This window comes from Balaenoptera acutorostrata, chromosome 2, assembly GCF_949987535.1.
Source record: "Balaenoptera acutorostrata chromosome 2, mBalAcu1.1, whole genome shotgun sequence".
Taxonomy (NCBI): Eukaryota; Metazoa; Chordata; class Mammalia; order Artiodactyla; family Balaenopteridae; genus Balaenoptera; species Balaenoptera acutorostrata.
The window spans coordinates 172,300,524-172,324,852 of NC_080065.1; the positions used below are offsets into that span (position 1 = coordinate 172,300,524).

General features: G+C 42.9%; 1 protein-coding gene, 1 non-coding gene and 1 pseudogene across 2 annotated transcripts in view; all 3 read left to right on the top strand.

The window, feature by feature from the left end:
* Positions 1–24,329, top strand: part of PBX4 (PBX homeobox 4) — a 50,039-nt gene that overhangs the window by 2,260 nt on the left and 23,450 nt on the right. Inside the window, 1 exon segment of the mRNA XM_057538364.1 lies at positions 19,881–19,954. Coding sequence (XP_057394347.1) covers positions 19,881–19,954 — 74 coding nt within the window.
* On the top strand, positions 2,059–2,131 carry TRNAG-CCC (transfer RNA glycine (anticodon CCC)). The gene has a single exon. It is a non-coding gene; the product is annotated as a tRNA-Gly (tRNA).
* LOC130706419 (ubiquitin-like modifier-activating enzyme 5) lies at positions 12,979–14,200 on the top strand (annotated as a pseudogene).

A 24,329-nucleotide genomic window follows, 5' to 3' on the forward strand; every position in this document is an offset into this window, starting at 1 on the left:
TTGAGACTTTGGAAGCTTCACATCTGCCCCACTCCTTGCGTAGCCTTTAGATAAATTCAAGGCCCTAAAAGTCACCCAAGTCCAGACACCAGTCTTCAGTCCTCAAGTGGGCGGGCCACTTACTCCACTCTGGAGAAAACACAGCTTGGGTGGGTCTTTTCCTCACAGTAAACCTTGCTGCCTGGTAGATTATCAGCTTGGGCAGGGAAGCAGATTGTGTCTTTCCTGATCAGCCAACTGGGTGAGGCCTTTGGCTTCACTGGCCTTTGGCTTCACTTCAACTGGTTGAGGTCTTTCTGACCTTGCCCCCTCTCTGAAACAGGAGAGAACGGTTTCATCTCTGTGCGCTGCGACCCCTTAAGAGCCCCTGGAGTCAATTTAGCTCAACTGGCTAGCAAGAAAGAATTTTTCATCTCAGATTTGAGGCCTTCTCAACCTGCTTTGTCACCGTGTGTTTAAAGAAGGGAAGCACACCTACTCTCCTTAAACCTGGATTCTTTCTACGTTATTAGGAAGGCAGCTCCACATGCTTGTGTGTAATTCATTTTGTTATTATAGCTGAATAGTCTTCAAATAGTGAACTGTGTATTGTTTTTCCTTCTGGCTACACAGATAGTAGAGGGACACTGGGAGTTTGGAATGCATTGTCTTGGTTGAAATTCAGCCCAGTCAGCTGGAAGTTTCCTGTGTGATAGATAACCAGTCTTCTTGAATGATCTTCTGACCTTCTTTGGTGACACCCTGAACTTTCCTAGAGAGGGACAGTTTTGTGTTTTCTGATTTGGATCTTTCACTGATCACGTTCTCATTCATTTCTTATATGGGACCGGAAGGCAGGAAATTTTCTCTCGTTTGCCAAGGATTTTCTGAGTATGTCACTCTATCATGTGTAGCCTTAGTTTTTATAATAATAAATTTTACAACATGTTGAAGTTTACATAGATTTGTTTCCTTTGCTTCTTTTGAATACCTTTATGAAGGGTTTGTAAGGTTATCAGACTAGGGTTGAGGGCTCGTCTGTCAGGACTCTCAGGTTCCAAAGTTCTTCTCCCCTCCCAGAGTTGTTAACCAGTGTTTGAATCATTGGCCCCTTTGAAAATCTGTGCAATCTCTGGGTCCCCTCCTAACCATGCCCCCTGACAGTGTGCTTGTGTACCACACCTTTGAGAATCTTCAGGCTTCAGGTGTCCTGGGGCCTGGAAGCTGCCCCTCGTCAGTGGTGGACTCACTTTGTTTGTCTAGTAGTGAGATTCCTAACAAGTCAGTGTGAAAACTCTAGAGCTGGGAAGGCTGAGGGGTGAGTTTTGGAAACCTGATTTTAAAAGGAAGCAGAATGGTCAACAGTGTCGTCCTGGAGACCTGGGGTGCAGACCTGATGTTCTGGAAGAGGCAGCTGAAGAGGACTGGGCCCTTCAAGTCATTCTGCATGTTGGAATGACAGGTGGGTTGTGCTGCCAGATTGGCAGATTTGGCTGTTGTGGTCAGTTCTTGACCTTTTGCTTGCAAGGGCATGAAGATGCTCTAGAGAGCTACACTGTCCAATGTGGTAGCCACTTGCCATGTGTCTCTGTAAATTAAAATGAATTAAAATAAACATTCAGGGGACTTCCCTGGTGGCGCAGTGGTTAAGAATCCGCCTGCCAATGCAGAGGACATGGGTTTGATCCCTGGTCCAGGAAGATCCCACATGCTGCAGAGCAACTAAGACTGTACGACACAACTACTGAGCCTGTGTTCTAGAGCCCACGAGCCACAACTACTGAAGCCCACATGCCCTAGAGCCTGCACGCCGCAATAACTGAGCCCACGCACCTCTACTGAAGCCCGTGCTCTCTAGGCCCACGTGCCTCAACTACTAAGCCCGTGTGCTGCAACTACTGAAGCCCGCACGCCTAGAGCCCGTGCTCCGCAGCTAAAGAAGTCACAGCAATGAGAAGCCTGCTCACCACAACGAAGAGCAGCCCCTGTTCACCACAACTAGAGAAAGCCTGTGTGCAGCAACAAAGACCCAACGCAGCCAAAAATAAATAAATTAATTTAATTAAACATTCAGGGACTTCCCTGGTGGTCCAGTGGGTAAGACTCTGCACTCCCAATGCAGGGGGCCCAGGTTCAATCCCTGGTCGGGGAACTAGATCCTGCATGCATGACATAACTAAGAAGTCCGCTTTCCGCAACTAAAGATCCTGCGTGCAGCAACGAAGATCCCGCATGCCGCAGCTAAGACGGGTCAAACTAAGACACAGCCTAAATAAATAAATATATAAATAAATGTTTTTAAAAAATAAAATTAAATCAAACATTTCGTTCCTCAGTGACACTAGCTACCTCTCAAGTGCTCAGTACCCATGTTTGGCTAGTGACTACCATATTAATGCAGGTAGAGAACACTTCCATCATTGCAGAAAATTCTGGACAGCAGCGTTCTAGAGCAATGCTTCTCTTAGCTGGACCTGCAGCAGATCTCTGCAGAAGTCTTACTGCACAGGTTCTGATGTGGCAGGTCTCAGTGGGGCCCAGGAGTCCACATTTCTAACCACTTCCCAAGGGTGCCAAAGGTCGGACTCTCAAGAGTGGAGATGACGCCTCATAGATTAACTGTGTGGTTTCCTTTACTCAGAACTACCTGTTAGATCTGTGGGAAAGAACTACAAGACAGAGCTGCCAAGTAAACTATGAAAAACCTAACAAACTTTTTATCTTAGGTATTGGCATATCCCAATGATCTGTACTGTTCTAGGGTGTGATGGCTTAGGAGTGAATATGATTTGAACCTAATACATTTTTAGAGGGTGTCAAATTCAGAACCAGGCAGATCCATCGCCTGACCCTAAACATGGTCCTAAAGTAAATTGCTTGAGGAAATGGATCCCAAAGATTATAGGTGGGGAATTTGAAGTGCGTCCATATTTCATTGGAGATCAAAGAAACCTAACTAAAAGAATTGTGGGCTGACTCACACGATAACTTTTTTTTTTTTTTTTTTTAAGATTTCTTTATTGATTGATCGATTGATGATGGCTATGTTGGGTCTTCGTTTCTGTGCTAGGGCTTTCTCCAGTGTGGCAAGTGGGGGCCACTCTTCATCGCGGTGCGCGGGCCTCTCACTATCGTGGCCTCTCTTGTTGCGGAGCACAGGCTCCAGACGCGCAGGCTCAGTAGTTGTGGCTCACGGGCCTAGTTGCTCCACGGCATGTGGGATCTTCCCAGACCAGGGCTCGAACCCGTGTTTCCTGCATTAGCAGGCAGATTCTCAACCACTGCGCCACCAGGGAAGCCCGATAACTTCTTTTTGAAAGGGCTATTTTATCTTGAAGATTATTAGTTTGGAGGAACTAAGGTGATTGGCAGTGGAAAGAATCAGAACATGTGAAATTCCTTAAAATTTTATTGACTTAAATAACTTTGTGTTACACATAATTTTTAAAAAAAACCTTTAAAAAAAAACAAAACGAAAAGAGTGGAGATGATAGAGTGTCATTTATTTCAATTTTCGTGAATCATTTTACCTAGTAGATGGTTAATCTGACAAATGGAAATTATTTTTGAGCCTAAGTTGTGTTTGTGGGCATAAGGGATTTTAAATTAATCACAAGGGTCACATATTAGCATTGTTTTGCCTACTTAATATAGAAAGAAAATTAGAAATGAACAAATAAAAATCAGAAAATAGTTGGGTTTTTTTTTTCTCTAGATGAAACATTTGATCTGGGGCCATAGGACCTTGTTGTTTCAGGATCTGTTTACATTTTCAGTCTAAGGAAATCAAGTTTTAGAAGTCCCAGGGTTGTTTCTATATTTCCTTTACATGGTCTATAAAACCATAGCTCAACTTGGCGTTAGTTTGTAGAACTTGAGTGTAATAGAAAATGACCATTGGGGAATGATAATAAGGTTTTTAGGGCAAAAAAACTTTACATATAACAAGTAAAAATATGATGGAGAATGGTCACTATTATACATGTGTTAAGAGTAAGCTATATGGCATATGCGGTGGTGAACCTGAAACTAAAAAGAGTATATTTAGAGGTTGGCCTTTGGGCAACATAACAGATACTGTAATTAGGGCCTCCATAGGTTTCCTTAGGAAGAAAAGATTTCTCTGAACATTTTTTTTTTTTTTAAAGGATTTTCTTATTTATTTATTTATTTATTTATTTTTATTTTTGGCTGTGTTGGGTCTTCGGTTCGTGCGAGGGCCTTCTCCAGTTGCGGCAAGCGGGGGCCACTCTTCATCGCGGTGCGGGGACCGCTCTTCATCGCGGTGCGCGGGCCTTTCTCTATCGCGGCCCCTCCCGTCGCGGGGCACAGGCTCCTGACGCGCAGGCTCAGCAATTGTGGCTCACGGGCCGAGCTGCTCCGTGGCATGTGGGATCCTCCCAGACCAGGGCTCGAACCCGTGTCCCCTGCATTAGCAGGCAGATTCTCAACCACTGCGCCACCAGGGAAGCCCCTGAACATTTTTTAAATTTGATTTTTACATATATGACTTGTTAGGTATTTTCTACTAGTCAAAATTTGCATGACTTTCTTCATTCCTCCAGTATTTCTGCAGACTTTACCTGGAATATGGATTAAATTCCAAATATTAAAAGGAGATGATGACATAAGTTTGACTATCCTTAAAACTTAGTCAAATGGCAAGGCATGTACTGTCAAGTGAATGGTGTGCCCCTCGTCTTGGTACCTCTGGCATACTAAATATGGAAACACAGACCTCTAGAATTATGTACATTAATGCATGTCAGAGAGCATTGAGCTTTCAGCACGCCCATCAAAGAATGCAAGGGGTCAGAAGAGGAATTTATGGTTTGGAATTTCCTAAAGCCAGATAGCATTAGCATGAGAGGATCTATTAGTCCAAAGCCGGGAAGTAAAATTTCAGAGCTGAAATTTTCTTTTTCATCGCCCTTGAGGAGGTTCTGTAGATACCAGTCAACTTGGTGCCTGGCAGTCTGTGTTCTTAGACTGCTTGCAGGTTTTAGCTCTGCTCCTGGGTTAACATGCTTAGCTTGGCTTTGTCTAGTGCCAAAGGAAAGTCTTGCTGTCTGTGGTGTGCTTTTCCTAAGAGTTGGATTTTGTTGGATTTTTTATTATTTTATTTTATTTTATTTTATTTTTTGCTGCATTGGGTCTTCATTGCTGCATGCGGGCTTTCTCTAGTTGCATTGAGCGGGGACTACTCTTCGTTGCAGTGCGCGGGCTTCTCATTGCAGTGGCTTCTCTCACGGAGCACAGGCTTTAGGCATGTGAGCTTCAGTAGTTGTGGCACTCGGGCTCAGTAGTTGTGGCTCACGGGCTTAGTTGCTCCGCAGCATGTGGGATCTTCCCAGACCAGGGATCGAACTCATCTCCCCTGCATTGGCAGGTGGATTCTTAACCACTGCGCCACCAGGAAAGTCCCGATTTTGTTGGTTTTAAAACAATTTCCTGAAGCTATCTAGGATCACAGCAAAATCCCTTTTGAAGTGGTTTTATCAATATGTAAAGCAATATGCAGAATGTTTCAGAAAAGTTTCATAAATGAGCAGGTATCACTCAGTCATTTAAGTGACAGTTACCGAGTGCCTCTGTCAGAATACAGTGGTTGATGACAATGACAACCATGATTTTTTTCTCTCATTTAAGCCTCCCAGTAACCGTAGGAAGTGGGTAGTTTCGCTGAGTTTCTCGATGAGGAGTTGGACCTGAGTAAGAACTTGCCTGAGGTTAGACAACTAGGGGGTGGTTGGATGGAGACTTGGCCTTGTTCTCTTGAACTCTGTTGCTGACCTGCCGCCCTCCCTGCTCTTCCCAGAGCTCCCACGGGCTCACTAGGACATGACATCACTTCCAGCTCAGAGGAGCTTGGAGGTGATCCAGTGCTGTGGCAGATTGGAAAGTTGGACTAAGGCTTCAGAAGATGTTTTTTAAAGTTCATTCTCACTAATTTAATCTCATTTGCTCAGTAAACCTTCCTTTTGTGCCAGGTCTGGGGATGCAGCAGTGAGTCCCAAAAGCTCACAGTTCAGGAGAGGCAGACGACGCTGGAGAGTGCAGTGCAGGGGCAACCGGAAAGAGGGTGATGAGGAATCGATCAGCCAGGGCAAGGGAGACTACCTGTCAGCAAGATGAGAGCTTGTGGAATGTGTACCATGGGACACTAGAATCCAGCTGAAGTCAGGCTGGGGGGACAGAAGCACCCCCCCTAGGAGATGACTGTGACCTGGATGAGAGGCTTTGCCTAGGCCGAGAAGGCCCGGCATTCCAGGCTGGGGCAAGCACGTGAAGGCACGTGCAGGGAAAGCACGGAACGTGAAAGCATGCAGTGTGGTTCTATCAGGCATGAGTGGAGGGCACGGCCTTCAAGGGGGGACTCAGTGGGGTGACTGCCTGCTTTAGCTGCTGTACAATCGAGCATGGCCTTGAACTCCTTGCCAAGCAAGGAGTGAGCATGGTGTTTATTCTGTTCCTTGTTTAAGTACTTCTCAAAGTACTCCCGCCTTTCTAAAGTATTGGTCCTGGATCAGAAGAAAGTTCAGTAGTCATCAGCTCCTCTCTACCATCCATTCTTCAGAAATATCTTGAGACACTTATTTCTCTTTCAGATTGAGCCCTCCAGTGGTTTAAAGGCCCCTGCTCTTATTTCTCATTAAAGCAGCTTTCTCCTTTATTCATCACTTCCTCCTGCCCAAATCTAGTGTCTTTTTTGGTGTTGGTTTTTTGTGGGTTTTTTGTTTGTTTTTTGCCGCACTGTGTGGCTTGCGTGATCTTAGTTCCCCTACCAGGGATTGAACCCAGGCCCAGGTGGTGAAAGAGACAAGTCCTAACCACTGAACCGCCAGGGAATTCCCCAAATCTAGTGTCTTGGCCATCATCCTTTTTGATTGTCTCTCTTGTCATGCAGCACTATTAAACCCCTTAATATTTTCCCTTCATTCCTAGAGTGGATGAGTGCCCCCTGTGGGCTCGGCCCTAGAACCGAGACCAAGAAGAGGGGCCCCCAGCCGAGCCCTGTGTGCCTCTGGCTTCTGCTCCCTTCTTTGACTGTGGAACCGAGCAGTTCTCACCCTAGTTTTTGATTCTCCACTTGCCCCACTTAAGTCGAGAGACGTCAGAGCTCTGCCTTCAAACTCTTCGTTTCTACTCTGCTAGTGTCACATCTCTAGCCTCTACCTTTCCTTCAGTTCAGTTCAACAGATCTTTGCTCAGTTAGTGTGCCAAGTATGGTGCTGGCCTGGAATTTCTGAAATGAGTAAGTTGAGGCCCTCATCATGCCCGGGCCAGGCGTGGTAAATGCTTTAAACGGAAGAAAGGAGGGAGTAAGAAATCCAGGCTAGGACAGGCCAACCCATTAGAGTCTTGGACTAGACAGAGGAGTAGGACTTCCCCAAGTCCGGAGGAGGGAGAAGGTCAGCAGGACTCTGGTGAAGAGCCTCGAATGCCTTGCTAAGGGGTTTGAGTTTTTTGGAGCAGGCAGTGAGAAGCCATTTCACCTTTTGCTCAGGAGAGAGATTTTCATCTCTCTGTGGTTTTGAGTAAGAAATTTAACAGTAGTGTTGATTGTGACCAATCCATGGGCAAATTAGGAAATAAGGACATCGTAATGAGCTTTTCACAGGCTTAAATTTATTCCATTTAAAGGTTGCACTTTCATTCAAATCCTGCAGAGTTTTTCTTGTGTTGTATTAAATAATTTTCCTTGTTTCCTGGTGCCAAAACTACCTCCTGATCCAAGGCTTCATTTTGCTAAAATAACTAATAATTTCTATCGTTGAACTTGGGTATCAGTACGTATTCTCAACCCCCATTTACTTAGCTGTTTTTGTTTCATTGTTTGTAGGTTTGCTTTTAGAATGACTCTACAGATGACTGATGGTACCCACAACAGTTTGATTCTTCCCAGTTTTACTTTTACAAAGAAGCTTATTTTAAAATGCCAGGGCATCTGCCTCCTGGGCTGCATTCCTTTCTGGAGTTTGGCATCCTCTGTGAATTTCTAGGTTTTCCATCAAGATTTTATTTCCTCAGGGTAGGAAACATGTCTTCTAATTTTTGTTCTTTACCTAGGTCTGTCTCCAGGCGGTGCATAATATTGTTGACTGGATTTGTCAGCTAAAACAGTCCTTCTAGAAATGAGAATAATTAAGGGGATTTGATTTCATCTTTTGTTGAGGTATTAGAATCATTGTTGCTCTCAGGGAAGCTTTGTCAAGAAGTATCTTATTCTAAAGGATAAGATCTCTGAATATATCTCTAAATCAAATTCCTCAGTAATTTAAAATGATACCTTGCTCAGGAAATAAGTCAGACAGAAAAAGACAAATAGTGTATGTTTTCACTAATACGTGAAATCTAAAAAATGAAACAAGCAAACAAACAGAACAGAAATCTCTCACAGATACAGAGAACAAACTAGTGGTTGCCAGGGGGGAGAGGGCTGGGGGAGAGGCTAAATAGGTGAAGGGGGTTAAAAGGTACAAACTACTAGGTATAAAATAAGTAAGTTACAAGGATGTAATGTACAGCACAGGGAATATAGTCAATATTTTATAATAACTTTGTTTGGAGTATAAGCTATACAAATATTGAATTACTATGGTGTACACCTGAAACTAATGTAACATTGTAAGTCAACTATACTTGAGTAAAAAATAAGTAAATAAATAAATACCTCCAAAATAAATAAATATAATAAAATAATACCTTGTTCAGGAAAGCAGATTTTTCCATAATTTGGAAAAGTAAATTACAGCTAAAATTAGAAGCTATAGTACACTGTTGGCAGAAGCCAGGATGTGACTTACGTTCTATTCATTCCCACATTCCTTTCTCCTTATACAGTGACCGGTATATACTAGTGCCTCAATAAATGTTTGTCCTATAAATATTGAATAAGTGGGGTTGGAGGATGATAAAGCTGTATGCTTTCATTTTCTGGCATGATTCTGTGTGACTCTCAATAGTTTTGTTACAGATTGGTTTTGTTTAGCATTGGTTTTAAAAGGATATTCGCAGATTTGTTTTTTAATTTAGATTATCCTCGGAAGTTTCTTTTATTTATTTAAAAGATTTATGATTTCTCATTCATTGGAATTTTGCTTCTTCATAAACATTAACATTTTGTTTTGTTTTAATGCAGATACTTGGTTGCATAGAACACGTCACGTACTTGCTAAAGGTGCGAGCACAGACCTTCTTTTTCTCCCCACAGTCCCCATTCACTGCCTTACAATCTGTTCAGTTATCTCAGCTATCTGTTGCTATGTAACAAATTACCACAAACCTAACAGCTTAAAACAGTTAAAACTGATCTCAATTTCCACAGGCAGGAATCTGGGCACAGCTGAGCTGGGTCCTCTGCTCAGGGTCTCACAAGACTTCGGTCAAGGTGTTGGCTGATCTGTGTTCCTATCTGAAGCTCAGGGTCATCTTCCAGTCTCACAGGGTTGTTGGCAAAACTGTTGCTTGCAGTTGCAGGACTGAAGTTCTTGTTTTCTTGCTGGCTGTCAGCTGGGGGTCTGCTCTCAGCTCCAAGAGGCTGCCTGCAGTTCCCCATTACTGGCCCTCTCACAACATGGCAGCTGGCTTCAAGGCCAACAGGTGATGTTCCCCAGTCCACTAAGGTGGAGTCATAATGTGACATAACCACGGGCGAGACTATATACCATCACTTTTGCCACTTTGCAAGTCACAGATTCTGCCCAAACTCAAGGAGAGAGGATTATACTCAGTGGGGGTCACCTTAGGATGTGTCTGTCACAGAAATTAGTTGATCCCCTTTGATGAATGATGTGGTCTGTCGTACTTTATGTAATCACTGATGGTTTGCTGTCAGCTGCTTGATCACCTCTAGGCCAAGAACATGCTCAAAGGTTAGACATTTGTTTACTTTTCATAATAAACCACAAAAACATTCTGTGAAGTTACTTTGTATTCATTCAAAGGTGCTTTATACTGTATCTAAAGTAAGATGTTTTATAAGCAGGAAACTGACCTGGGAATAATCATTCCTAGAATCCCCTTTAAGAAGCAGAGCAGCCGACTTCATTCTCTTTCCTTGTATTCTTTTTTTAATCTATTTATTTATTATTTATTTTTGGTTGCATTGGGTCTTTGTTGCTGTGCGCAGGCTTTCTCTAGTTGCAGTGAGTCGGGGCTACTCTTCGTTGCGGTGCGCGGGCTTCTCGTTGCGGTGGCTTCTCTTGTTGTGGAGCACGGGCTCTAGGTGTGCGGGCTTCAGTAGTTGTGGCACGCAGGCTCAGTAGTTGTGGCACGCAGGCTCAGTAGTTGTGGCACACGGACTTAGTTGCTCCGCGGCATGTGGGATCTTCCCGGACCAGGGCTTGAACCCATGTCCCCTGCATTGGCAGGCGGGTCCTTAACCACTGAGCCACCAGGGAAGCCCCTCTTTCCTTGTATTTTTAGAATTATATTTACAGAGGATAACAAACTCTAACCGGAGGCCATTTTCATTAATGATAATAACTGCTTTTATGGAAGGAAAACATTTTGGCATAATATCCTATGTGATCAATTACTGTGTACTGTGTAAGAAAGACTAACGTTTGGGTTCAGCTTTACAGAGCACCAAATCTCATCCCCCATTAACATTTTCATATTTGGGATTCAGAAACGTATATCTGAGTTCTGCACCCCAACCCTAGCCTTTTGAAAGGCATCCCACAGGGGCGCATGATGAATTTGGAAGGCATTTGGAAATGAGGACATTCTCCCATAGATTAACAGTATAGTGAGCTGTGGCAGATGTTTAACCTTTCTCATGGTGTTAATCATATTTTACTTCCATCATGAAGTTACTGATTTTCAGGTATATTTTCTGTCCTTGATAGCATCTTTTAATAATGAATGCTTGGATGACAGCATTACAGGACTTAAAATCATAATAACAGTAAATGTTAAAATAACGGCATAGTACTCATCAAAGTTGTTCACCAACGGTGAAGGTGAACACACCGTTGAGATTGCAGTTATCCTCAGTCTCTCTCTTGCATTATCAAATCCCCTCCCTAGACTGGCTCTTAGGCATATAGACATGTGCTAGTGTCTCATATCTTTAAAAACACACAAAGAAACGAAAACTTCCCTTGACTCTCCCTGTCTTTATTTGTACCTGGGATTTGTTTTAATCAGGTAAGAAGAAAGACAGAGACAACTTTGAAAGAAGAGTTTATCACTTGAAATTCCTGAGAGGAGGAGGCAGGCCACATGGGGAAGCACCACACTGGGAAGTCCTTTGGGAGGCAGAAGAAGTAAGGGGACAGAATGGCCTGGAGCCTTTATTGTGATTTCCATGGGAAGGAAAGGGCGAGGCAGGGTAGACAATTTGAGCAAGTTTAGGATTGGATAGTTTCAATAATTTCAGCAGGCTCTGGGCAATAGAGTTGATCTCTCTTTATCTGGTACCTGGCCCTGGGGTGATTTAGGGCTGGGGGCATATTTTTTTTTTTTTTTCTTTTGGGCTCGGCTGGGTCTTAGTTTCGGCAGCAGGATCTTCTTCATTGTGGCATGTGAGATCTAGTTCCCTGACCAGGGATTGAACCCAGGCCCCCTGCATTGGGAGCATGGAGTCTTAAACACTGGACTACCAGGGAAGTCCCAGGGCTGGGGGCATCTTTTTTTTTAATAAATTTATTTATCTATTTATTTATTTATTTTTGGCTGAGTTGGGTCTTTGTTGCTGCGTGCGGGCTTTCCCTAGTTGCAGCAAGCGGGGGCTACTCTTCGTTGTGGTGCACGGGCTCTAGGCATGCAGGCTTCAGTAGTTGTGGCGCACGGGCTTAGTTGCTCCATGGCATGTGGGCTCTTCCTGGACCAGGGCTCGAACCCATGTCCCCTGCATTGGCAGGCGGATTCTTAACCACTGTGCCACCAGGGAAGTGGGGGGCATCTTGACTGGTGCTGAGAGTTAGATAAAAGAGGTATTGGGAGTGTGGCCTTTGGATTTGAGTTTGCATATGAAAGGCATGCTCTCAGGCAAGTTGTTTGCTATATTTGGATTTAGTTAGCTCTGGGAAGGACAGTCTCTCCCTGCCCCGGGATGTCAAAGCATCATAAAAGATAGAACATTTTAAACATGATTAATACACACCCTTTCTTTTAGCACTTGCTACATTTCTTTACTTTCTTTTGGGATCAAGTGTCAAAGAGTTTGTGGTTGCTACTTCCACTTCCTCTCCCTCCTCCACCCACCTTCTCCCAACCTTCTCACTCTGCTGAGTCACCAGTGACCTCCATGTTGCTAAATCCAAGGTCTCTTCTCCCACTTCACCTCTCAGAAGCATTTCTCACAGGTTACTCTTCTCTCTTTGAAACTGTTCTTGGTTCCTCCCCACTGGCAGGTTGGGTCCCAGTCTCTTCTGCAGGATTTTCTCATCTGCTTGACCTTTACAAGTACAGATGCCTAAGCCTGGGGCCTGGGCCGCTCTCTACATTCTCCTATAGTGATTCCCTCAAGTCTTGTGGCTTAAAGTGCCATCTCTATGCCCAGGACTCCATCTTTATATTGTTTATCTCCAGCCTTGAGTCCACATCCGTGTGCCAGCTGCCTACCTGATACCTCCTCTTGCGTAGCTCATAGGGATCTCAGGTGAAACCTGATCAAAGCACAACCCTCCTTTCTAGACCCTCCTCCCCCAAACCTGCTGCCCTCCAGTCTCCCCTGTTGAAGTTGATGATATTTCCATCCATCCAGTTGCTCAGACCTAAAGCTAGTAGTTATCCTTGCACCTCCTCTTTCCCTAAAACCCTACACCAGTTTATCAGGAGGTCCTGTTGATTCCGTTCCCCAAACCAAAGATCTATCTACTTTTTATGTCTACTACCATAACTCTAAACTAAGCCAACAGCATTTCTGGACTATTCCAGCTGTAACAGCCTCCAGATTGGTATCCTTGGTTCCATATTTGCCTTCCAGCCCAGTCTCCAGAGAGCAGCCACAGTGATCTTTTTAAAATGCAGTTTGGGCTGAGAGGCCCGCGGGAGCGGCGGAGACGCCGCCAGATGGCATTGAAACGAATGGGAATTGTAAGCGACTATGAGAAAATCCGTACCTTTGCTGTAGCAATAGTAGGTGTTGGTGGAGTTGGCAGTGTGACTGCTGAAATGCTGACAAGACGTGGCATTGGTAAGTTGCTACTCTTTGACTATGACAAGGTGAAACTGGCCAATATGAATAGACTTTTCTTCCAACCTCATCAAGCAGGATTAAGTAAAGTTCAAGCAGCAGAACATACTTTGAGGAACATTAATCCTGATGTTCTTTTCGAAGTACACAACTACAATATAACCACAGTAGAAAACTTTGAACGTTTCATGAATAGAATAAGTAATGGTGGATTAGAAGAAGGAAAACCTGTTGACCTAGTTCTTAGCTGTGTGGACAATTTTGAAGCTCGAGTGACAATAAATACAGCTTGTAATGAGCTTGGACAAACATGGATGGAGTCTGGGGTCAGTGAAAATGCAGTTTCAGGGCATATACAGCTCATAATTCCTGGAGAATCTGCTTGTTTTGCGTGTGCGCCACCGCTTGTAGTTGCTGCACATATTGATGAGAAGACTCTGAAACGAGAAGGTGTTTGTGCAGCCAGTCTTCCTACCACTATGGGAGTGGTTGCTGGGATCTTGGTACAAAATGTGTTAAAGTTTCTGTTAAATTTTGGTACTGTTAGTTTTTACCTTGGATACAATGAAATGCAGGATTTTTTCCCTACTATGTCCATGAAGCCAAATCCTCAGTGTGATGACAGAAATTGTAGGAAGCAACAGGAAGAATATAAGAAAAAGGTAGCAGCACTGCCCACACAGGAGATTGTTTAAGAAGAGGAAGAGATAATACATGACGACAATGAGTGGGGTATTGAGTTGGTATCTGAGGTTTCAGAAGAGGAACTGAAAAATTCTTCAGGTCCAATTCGTGACTTACCTGAAGGAATTACAGTGGCATATACAGTTCCCCAAAAGCAAGATGATTCTGTACCCGAAGTAACAGTGGAAGATTCTGGTGAAAGCTTGGAAGACCTCATGGCCAAGATGAAGAACATGTAAATAATGGACTGGCCTGTATTTTATTTCCTGTGTCTAAACCTGTTCCCTAGCAATTAAAAAAAAAATCATTTAAAACTGAGAAAACAGGGCAACATCAGTTGATGTATAATCTTCACTGAATTGTTATACTGTTTAAAAATACTGTGACTATTGCTTGTTGCTCCCCACCCTTCAACTAAATCAGAAACTCTCCTATAACTCATGTTTCATTCTAGTAAGAAAACTTCAAAGGATTATTGCAGGCAGTTATAAATCTTATTTAAAACTTAGCCATTGAACTGTTTTGGCCTTTTGGGAGGGGTGGGAAGAAAGGACCAATCTGATTTGCCTGAGGCCATGGACAACAGAATAGTGTGTGGTCAAATATAGGGAAAGGACAAAAGGTACAACCTATTGATTAGAGCCAGCAGACATCTACTCATTGTGTTTGAAATTGCTCTCTACAGGAAAACTGCCCACTACTACTAACTTGAGCAACAGTGAATTTCAAATAGTAAACCTATAAAGTAAAAACATCCTTTCAAATGTTTCCTGATGAAACACATGCTGAAATACAGTCATTGGAAAAGTTTGTAAACCTCTGAATTATATATTCAAAACAAGACAGAGGCAAATAAGAGGAAGCTTTTCTTCATGGATAGACAGATAAAGATATTTTCAGGATGTACAAATTATATTTCTGCACTGACTAAGAAAAAGCATATCATCTGTGGAACATATATCTGAGTCAGTGTGCTTTATTGAGGAGCAAAAGATAAATTTAGGCTAAGATAATCTAAATTATACCCATCATATGGGCTACCTTCTAATACTTTATTTTATTTAAATTTGATTCTGTGGGTAATTAGATATTGGCAAAGGTTTGTCCTGGATAACAGACAATAAAAGAGGTCTAAATTGCCTCTGCAACGACTGACATGTATTTCTTCACAGGGAAGAGTATCATATTCCCTGATTGTGACCACTAAATCATAATTTGATACACTGGTTTTCTCTGGATTTTGCATATAAATAATGAAGGCTTAGAGAACCTTGTTTGAAATAAATTCCTGATGGTTAGGAAACTAATAAAGACACATGCATGTGTAACCATTATCTGTAGGCTGGTACTATGCTAGTCTCCTATTTTGATGACTTTTTTGCTCTGAAAAGATATAAATGTCTACATTCTATCTCTAGGAGGAAAATGTCATTAAAAAATTAAAAGTGCATTTCCCACTTGTAAAGTAAAATTCTAAAAATAATTTCAGAAAGCCCCAAATATCAAATATGTTTAATATATTAGCTTTGAGATTTTAGCATACTGCGATTCTTATGTTTAGAGTGATGTCAGGAAAGTATGGGGATAGTTTTTCTAGCCTTGAAACATATTTACGTTGCCTTAGTAGGTCATTTGTTGTTGTTTAAAATTTTAGTGTAGTCATCTGTAAAATAACTTTTCTAGTTCCTAGAGATGCTTTGAATTTCAAAAAAGAAATGCAGTCTTTCTAAATCCCATTCCTTTGGTATACTAATTTGGTACCTCTGGTACACTAATTTGGTAAGGCTTTACTTATAAGTTTATATAGTTTGATAAATAGCTAGAACTTACTATCCTTTTTTTTTTTTTAAATATTTATTTATTTATTTATTTATTTATTTATTTATGGCTGTGTTGGGTCTTCGTTTCTGTGCGAGGGCTTTCTCTAGTTGTGGCAAGCGGGGGCACTCTTCATCGCGGTGCGCGGGCCTCTCACTATCGCGGCCTCTCTTGTTGCGGAGCACAGGCTCCAGACGCGCAGGCTCAGTAATTGTGGCTCACGGGCCTAGTTGCTCCGTGGCATGTGGGATCCTCCCAGACCAGGGCTCGAACCCGTGTCCCCTGCATTGGCAGGCGGATTCTCAACGACTGCGCCACCAGGGAAGCCCCCCTACTATCCTTTTTTTAAAAAATTTTTATTGGAGTATAGTTGATTTACAATATGTGTTAGTTTCAGGTGTACACAAATTGAAACAGTTATACATATACATATTAGAACCTGCTATCTTCTAAAGACCTTTTTTCTGTTCTTAATTTGGCACTGTACCCTGCTGGTGTCTTATACTGTACCAAATCTTATCTAATTTTTTTGTCTTGTATCTTCCATTAAAGTTATTATTTTAGCAGGAAAAAAAATAAAATGCAGTTTGCTTAAGGATAGGCAAATAGATCAATGGAATAGAATTGAAAGTGCAGAAATAAACCCACACATCTATGGTCAACTAACTTTTGACAAGGGTGTCAAAACCATTCAATGGGGAAAGAAAAGTCTCTTCCACAAATGGTGCTGGTAAAACTGGATCTCCACATGCAAAAGAATGAAGTTGGACCCTTAGCTTACACCTTGTACAAAAATTAACTCAAATGGATGAAACACCTAAGTGTAAGAGCTAATCCTATAAAAAAAACTATTAGTTGAAAATATAGGCGTAAACATTTGTAACCCTGAATTACTCCATGGCTTCTTAGATATGACCCCTAAAGCGCAAGCAACAAAAGAAAAAAATAGATAAATTTGATTTCATCAAAATGAAAAACTTTTGTGCTTCAAAGGACACTATAAAGAAGGTCAAAAGACAACTCACAGAATGGGAGAAAAGATTCGCAAATCATATATCTGATTAGTGTCTAGTATCCAGAATATATAAGGAACTCTTACAACTCAACAATAAAAAAACAAATAGCCCAATTTAAAAATGAACAAAGGATTTGAACAGGCGTTTTTCTAAAGAAGAATGGCTTGCTGTACACTTGAAAGAAACACAACATTGTAAATCAACCATACTCCAATAAATATTAAAAAAAAAAAAAGACCAGGGCTTCCCTTGTGGTGCAGTGGTTGAGAATCCACCTGCCAATGCAGGGGACACGGGTTCGAGCCCTGGTCTGGGAAGATCCCACATGCCACGGAGCAACTGGGCCCGTGAGCCACAACGACTGAGCCTGCGCGTCTGGAGCCTGTGCTCCGCAACAAGAGAGGCTGCGACAGTGAGAGGCCCGCGCACCGCGATGAAGAGTGGCCCCCGCTTGCCGCAACTAGAGAAAGCCCTCGTACAGAAACGAAGACCCAACACAGCCAAAAATAAATAAATTAATTTATAAAAAAAAAAAAGACCAAAATACCCCAGAAAAAAAAATAAAAATAAAGAATAGCTGATAAACACATGAAAAGATGTGCAACATCATTAGCCATTAGACAAATGCAAATCAAAACCACAGTGAGATACCACCTCACACCCACAGGGGTGGCTATAATAAAAAAAGACAGTAGCAAGTGTTGACAAGGATGTGGAGAAATTGGTCACATCATAAGTTGCTGATGGAAATGTAAAATGGTGCAGCCACTTTGCAAAAGTTTGACATTTCCTTAAAAAGTTAAGCATAGAGTTACCATATGACCCAGCCTTTCTCCCTAGGCATATGCTCACACAAAAACTTGTACATGCATGTTCATAGCAGCATCATTCATAATAGCCAAAAGGTGGAAATAACCCAAATGGCCATCAACTGATGAATAGATAAAATATATTCAAACAGTGGAGTATTAGTTGGCCATAAAAAGGAATGAAGCACTGATGCACAACATCTTGGATGAACCATGAAAGCATGCTGTGTGAAGGAAGCCAGTCACAAAAGACCACATACTGTCTGATTTCCATTTATATGAAATGTCCACACAAATCTGTAGAGGCAGGTTGCTGAGTGGGAGGAGGGGGAAATGTGGAATGACTACTAATGAGAGTAGGGTTTCTTCTTGGGGTGATGAAAATGTCCTGGAATTAGGTGGTGATAGTTGCACATCATGCGTTTACTAAAAGCGACTAAATTGTATGTACACTTAAGTGTGAACTTCATGGTGTGTGAATTACATCTCAAAGAAATCAGCGCTAATAAAAATGCAATACATGTCGTGTGAAAACCACTCTGTAAAATCCTCCATTGCTTCCCGTATCGTTCTCTATTAATTAGTTTTCTATTGCCAACTGTGACAAATGACCGCAGACTTAGTGGCTTAAAAAACACAAATTTGTTATCTTCCATTTCTGTAGGTTCCAAGTCCAACATTGGGCTCTCATTGGGCTAAAATCAAGGCGTTAGCAGGTCATTCCTTCTGGAGGCTCTGAAGGAGAGTCCACTCCCTTGCCTTTTCCAGCCTGTCAAGGCCGCCTGCATTCCTTGGCTTGCAGTCCCTCCATCTTCAAAGCCCACAATGTAGTGTCTCTGACCCTATGTCGTTGCATCTCTTTCACTGACCACAGCTGGGAGAGTTTGTCCACTTTTAAGGACACATGATTAAATGTAAATCAACTATACTTCAATTTTTTTTTTAAAGACACATGATTAGATTGGGCCCATCTGTATAATCCAAATTAATCTTCCCACCTAAATGTCCTTAACATTAATCATCTGCAGAGTTCTTTTTCCCTTGTAAGTGGTTCTGAGGATTAACATGTGGACATCTTTGGGGACCATTCCTCTGCCGACCACAGTTTCCATCACAGGTGAGCAAAAGCCAGAGTCATTCCCCTGACTACAAGGCTCTTCCAGTCAGCCCCACCTGCCTCTCCAACTTCACCACATGGCTCTCTCCCTCACCCCTTATTCTACAGCATCCTGGTCTCTTAAAAAGCCCAGAGTGGGGACTTCCTGGTGGTCCAGTGGTTACAACTCTGCACTTCCACTGCAGGGGGTGAGGGTTCAATCCCTGGTCAGGGAACTAAGATCCCACATGCTGTGTGGCGCGGCAAAAATAAATAAATAAATAAATAATAACCAAGGGTGTTCTCACTCACGGCCTTGCACTGGCTGCTTCCTCTGCCTAAATATTTACTCTCTTCAGATCTCTTCCTGCCTGACTTCTCCGTGTCATTCCGATCTCAGCTTTGATGTCACCTTGGAGACATGCAAACACTAATAAGCCTTCTAGTTATCACTCTAGTTTAAGTTACCACAAAGCACCTGCCACTGCCGATGGTGTATATGTGTGTGTTTGCATGTGTGAGTATGGTGTCGTGTGGTGTCTCACTTTCTCCTTCCTGCCATGTGGGTAGGGGCCTCATCTGTCTGTGTCTCTGTGACACTAGAATGGTGTGTGGCACTTAGAAGCTGCTCAGTAACCAACCACCTTTTAAGTTAATGGGTTTTTTAAAATATTTTTCTTATTTATTTATGGCCACGTTGGGTCTTCGTTGCTGCACGTGGGCTTTCCCTAGTTGCGGCGAGCGGGGGCTACTCTTCATTGCGGTGCGCGGGCTTCTCATTGCAGTGGCTTCTCTTGTTGTGGAGCACGGGCTCTAGGCGCACGGGCTTTAGTAGTTGTGGCACGTGGGCTCAGTAGTTGTGGCTCACGAGCTTAGTTGCTCCGTGGCATGTGGGATCTTCCGGGACCAGGGCTTGAACCCATGTCCCCTGCATTGGCAGGCAGATTCTTAACCACTGCGCCACCAGGGAAGTCCTTGCTAAGTTAATGTTGCAGAACACTGGGATAGGATGGCTGGGGTTTCCGCTTACGCATTAAAGTGCTACTCTAGGGCAATAGTGTGAACACTGCTTTCAAATTATTGGACCTTGAGGTTTCATAGTTCTTGATGAGTTATTTGCATTATTTAAATTTGCAGTGTTTAAAGGGAAATGTTTTGAATATTACTCTGTTTGAGTTTGGTGCAAATTGAATTCATTTGAAATTCTATGGTTCTGCCCTTTCGTAAGAGGGTTTTTCAACAGACCTGGCAGACTCAGTATAGAGATTCATTACTCTCATGCACAGAATGACTCTTCTCTTTCTCACCTGCTCCTCTGTCACCTCTTTCAGAAAGCATGCTCTGAATTGTCATCAGATGAAGCCTGCTCTCTTCAGTGTGCTCTGTGAGATCAAGGAAAAGACAGGTAGGCCGTTGAGAAGACACTTCTGTGGCACCAGGACCACAACAACCTCGCACCTCTGGTCCTGGCTCAGCCCTAATGTGCGTCGTGGGCCATCTTGCTCGTCACATCCCTCTCTGGCAGCGATGGTTCAGTTGGTTCATTTGTGCTTTGTCAGAGCCCTGCTTTCTGGTGTATCACACTCATTTATTTTGCAGTTTGTAACTAGAGAAATACTGTTGCCAGTGAGTAACAAGCAGCTGCATTCTAGGTGCAAGACTTCAGAGGCACTGTGGCATTCAGTTGTTTTACAAAAGGATCTGAGATGACAGAATTAGGAAAGTAGAATCATAATTTTGTTTTGTTTGTTTTAAGCATCCAAAGTAATCCCCATGGAAGCTTCTGCCACTGCAAATTCTTTTGTTAAAAGAAAAAAAAAAAAGGAAAATCGTTTCATATTGAATTAATTTAGACTTGCAGAAAAGTTGAAAAACTAGTACAGAGAGGACTTCCCTGGTGGCGCAGTGGATAAGAATCCACCTGCCAATGCAGGGGACACGGGTTCGATCCCTGGTCTGGGAAGATCCCACATGCCGCGGAGCAACTAAGCCCGTGTGCCACAACTACTGAGCTTGTGCTCTAGAGCCCACGAGCCACAACTACTGAAGCCCACGAGCCACAACTACTGAAGCCCTCACGCCTAGAGCCCGTGCTCCACAATAAGAGAAGCCACCGCAATGAGAAGCCCATGCACCGTAATGAAGAGTAGCCCCCGCTCGCCACAACTAGAGAAAGCCCACGCGCAGCAACAAAGACCCAACGCAGCCAAAAATTAATTAATTAATTAATTAATTTTTAAAAAAGAAGGAAGAAAAATTAGTACAGAGAGTATACCCTTCTCCCAGCTTTTTCTAATGGCAACACCTTCAGAACCATAGTGCAGTGATTAAACCAGGAAATTGATGTTGGTACAATGCTCTGTAACTGAGCAACAGGTTCTATTTGAATTTCCCCAGATTGTGTCCTAAATGCCCTTTTTCTGGTCCAGGATCCCACACTGCATTTAGTCATCGTGTCTCCTTAGTCACCACCAACCTGTGAAGTTTCCTCCATTGTTCCTCATCGTCCATGGCTTTCATACTTTTGCTGAGACCTGCTCAGTTATTTTACAGAGTCCCTCAGTGTGGTTCGTCTGTTTCTTCATAATTAGACTGAGGTTGTGCACCTGTGGCAGGAATCGCACAGAAGCAACGTTGTCCTTCTCAGTGCATCGTGTCGGAGGTATGTGCTGTCAATAAGTCCTATCACTGATAGGACCGCTGACCTTGATCACTTGGTCAAGGTTAATAGCAATTTGAAGATGGTTTACAAGAGAAGCCACAAATATGGTGAAGACATCATTTAAACCAAAATCATTATTTAAACCAAATCAGAGAAAGATTGTCACTTGATTTCTTAGAGTGAGTTGGTGTCTCTTTTTTTTTTTTGGCTGCATTGGGTGTTTGTTGCTGTGCACGAGCTTTCTCTAGTTGCAGTGAGCGGGGGTACTCTTCATTACAGTGTGCGGGCTTCTCATTGCGGTGGCTTCTCTTGTGGAGCACGGGCTCTAGGCGCGAGGGCTTCAGTAGTTGTGGCACGTGGGCTCAGTAGTTGTGGCTCGTGGGCTCTAGAGCACAGGCTCAGTAGTTGTGGCTCACGGGCTTAGTTGCCCCACAGCATGTGGGATCTTCCCAGACCAGGGATCGAACCCGTGTCCCCTGCATTGGCAGGTGGATTCTTAACCACTGCGCCACCAGGGAAGTCCAGAGTGAGTTGGTCTCTTGAGATCAATTATTTGAATGTTGTGTGTCACTTTGGAGTATAGCACTTGAGTTATGCTGGGGCTCATGGAAAGCACGTATGTGGTACAAAAGTATGTTTCTTTCTGAACACGGTTTTGGTGCAAGGTTGACGTGTACTTGACATGGACGGTGGCAGAGAGCAGTGAAAGGGTCTGAATTCCGCTTTACCTCTGGCTCCATGACCCTGGCATGTGACTGAAACTTTCTCTGTCCCCAGTCCTTCTCTGTGACTTGGGGACAGTGACAACACTTAGCTCACGGTTACTGAAGACTGTGTGAGTTCTTACGTGTAAGGCTATGGATGTGGTGCCAGCCGCCAGTAGTTATCTGGTGACTGAAAGAGAAATTCAATTTTTTTTTTTAAATTTTATTTATTTATTTATTTTTGGCTGCGTTCGGTCTTCACTGCTGCGCGTGGGCTTTTCTCTAGTTGCGGCGAGCAGGGGCTACTCTTCATTACGGTGCACGGGCTTCTCATTGCGGTGGCTTCTCTTGTTGTGGAGCACGGGCTCTAGGCACGAGGGCTTCAGTAGTTGTGGCACGTGGGCTCAGTAGTTGTGGCTCACGGGCTCTAGAGCACAGGCTCAGTAGTTGTGGAGCACGGGCTTAGTTGCTCCATGGCATGTGGAATCTTCCCGGACCAGAGCTCGAACCTGTGTCCCCTGCATTGGCAGGCAGATTCTTAACCACTGTGCCACCAGGGAAGCCCGAGAAATTCAATTTTAAACCTACATTTGTTTCACCCAAATGCTGTAAGGATGTGATATTTTCCCCCCACAGTTGAAATATTTTTTATTGTGATAAAATATACATAACATAAAATTTACCACTTTCCCATTTTTAAGTGTACAGTTCAGTGGCATTAACTACATTTACATCATTGTGCAACCGTCACCACCATCCATCTCCAGAGCTTTTTCATCTTCCTAAACTGAAATTCCTTACTCATTAAACACTAACTCCCCATTCCCCACTCCTCTGGCCTCTGATAACCACCATCCTACTCTCTGTCTTTATGAATTTGACTGCTGCTCTAAGTACCTCATATAAGTGGAATTATACAAGATTTGTCCATTTATGACTGGCTTATTTCACTTAGCATAATGTTTTCAAGGTTCACCCATGTTGTAACATGTGTCAGAATTTGCTTCTTTTTTATGGCTGAATAATATTCCATCATATGGATAGACCACATTTTGTTTATCCATTCGTTGTGGGACATTTGGTTGTTTCCGCCTCTTGGCTATTGTGAATAATGATGCTAATATCTGCACAAATATCTGTTTGAGACCTTGCTTTCAGTTATTTGGGGTATATACGCAGGAGTGGAATTGCTGGATCACGTGGTAATTGTATATTTAAGAACTGCCATACTGTTTTCCACAGCAGCTACACCATTTTACATTCTAACCAGCAGTGCACAAGGGTTCCAGTTTCTCCACATCTTCTTCAACACTTGTTATTTTCTGCATTTGTTTTGTTTTGTTTTGTTTTTATAATAGCCATCCTAGTGGGTGCGAAGTGGTATCCCATTGTAGTGGACATGATATTCTTTTACACTTGTTTGTATTTTAAAGACTGTTTGATGACAGCAGATTTTGGGAATCATATTAGTTCAAAGGAATATCTCATTGTGGATCTTCATGGTGTCAATCCTTAACCCAGGTAGAAGTCAACATTTTATCTGTTATCTTTACCACTACTTTCCTTTTTCATAAGAGCCAGCATGTGGTATATTTCTGTTCTAATTCTTTTACCCTCTATGCACTCTGTAACCCAAAAGCTTATATCCCATTTGGTTTACAAAGTCACTGTAGTTTGAGTGGTCTACGTTTGTTCTCACAGGTTTGTTTGTATGTGTTTAACTTTTTATTTTGAAACAATCACAGGTTCACAAAAATGTTCCAAGAACACGCAAATACATTTTCTCCCCGAACTATTGGAGAGTAAGTTGCTGCCATGATGCCCCGTGACCCCTGCACACTTGAGTGCGTTTCCAACAGGGACAGTCTCCTTTTTACCCACAGGACAACTGTCACGGTCAGGAAGGGAACACTGATACCCCACCCACCATGGAATCCGCAGATCTCATTCAGGCTCTGTCAGTTGTCCCAATAATGTCCTTTATAGAAAAGGACAAAAAGGTCAAAATCTTGTTGTGTTTAGTTATCACATCTCTTCGGTCTTGTTTCATCTGTGACAAGCCCCTGTCTTTCCTTGACTTTCATGACCTTGACCATCTGGAAGATCACAGGCAAGTCCCTCCATCTGGGTTTATCTGGTGTTTCCTCATGATTAGATTTCTGCTACACATCCTCAAAATGAATCAACGCCTCTTCTCACACAGAGGCTGCTCAGTGGTGCCCACATTTGCTCTGTCCCCTATTGATGACTTTAACTTTGGTCACTCAAGTGAGATAGTGTCTGCCAGACTTCTCCTTTTTAAAGTTGCTCCTTTTCCCTTTGTAATAAGTATTCTGTAGGAGGTACTCTGAGACTATCCCTCATTAAATTTCCCTTTTATTCATTTTCGTATTTTGTGTCGGTATAGATTCATG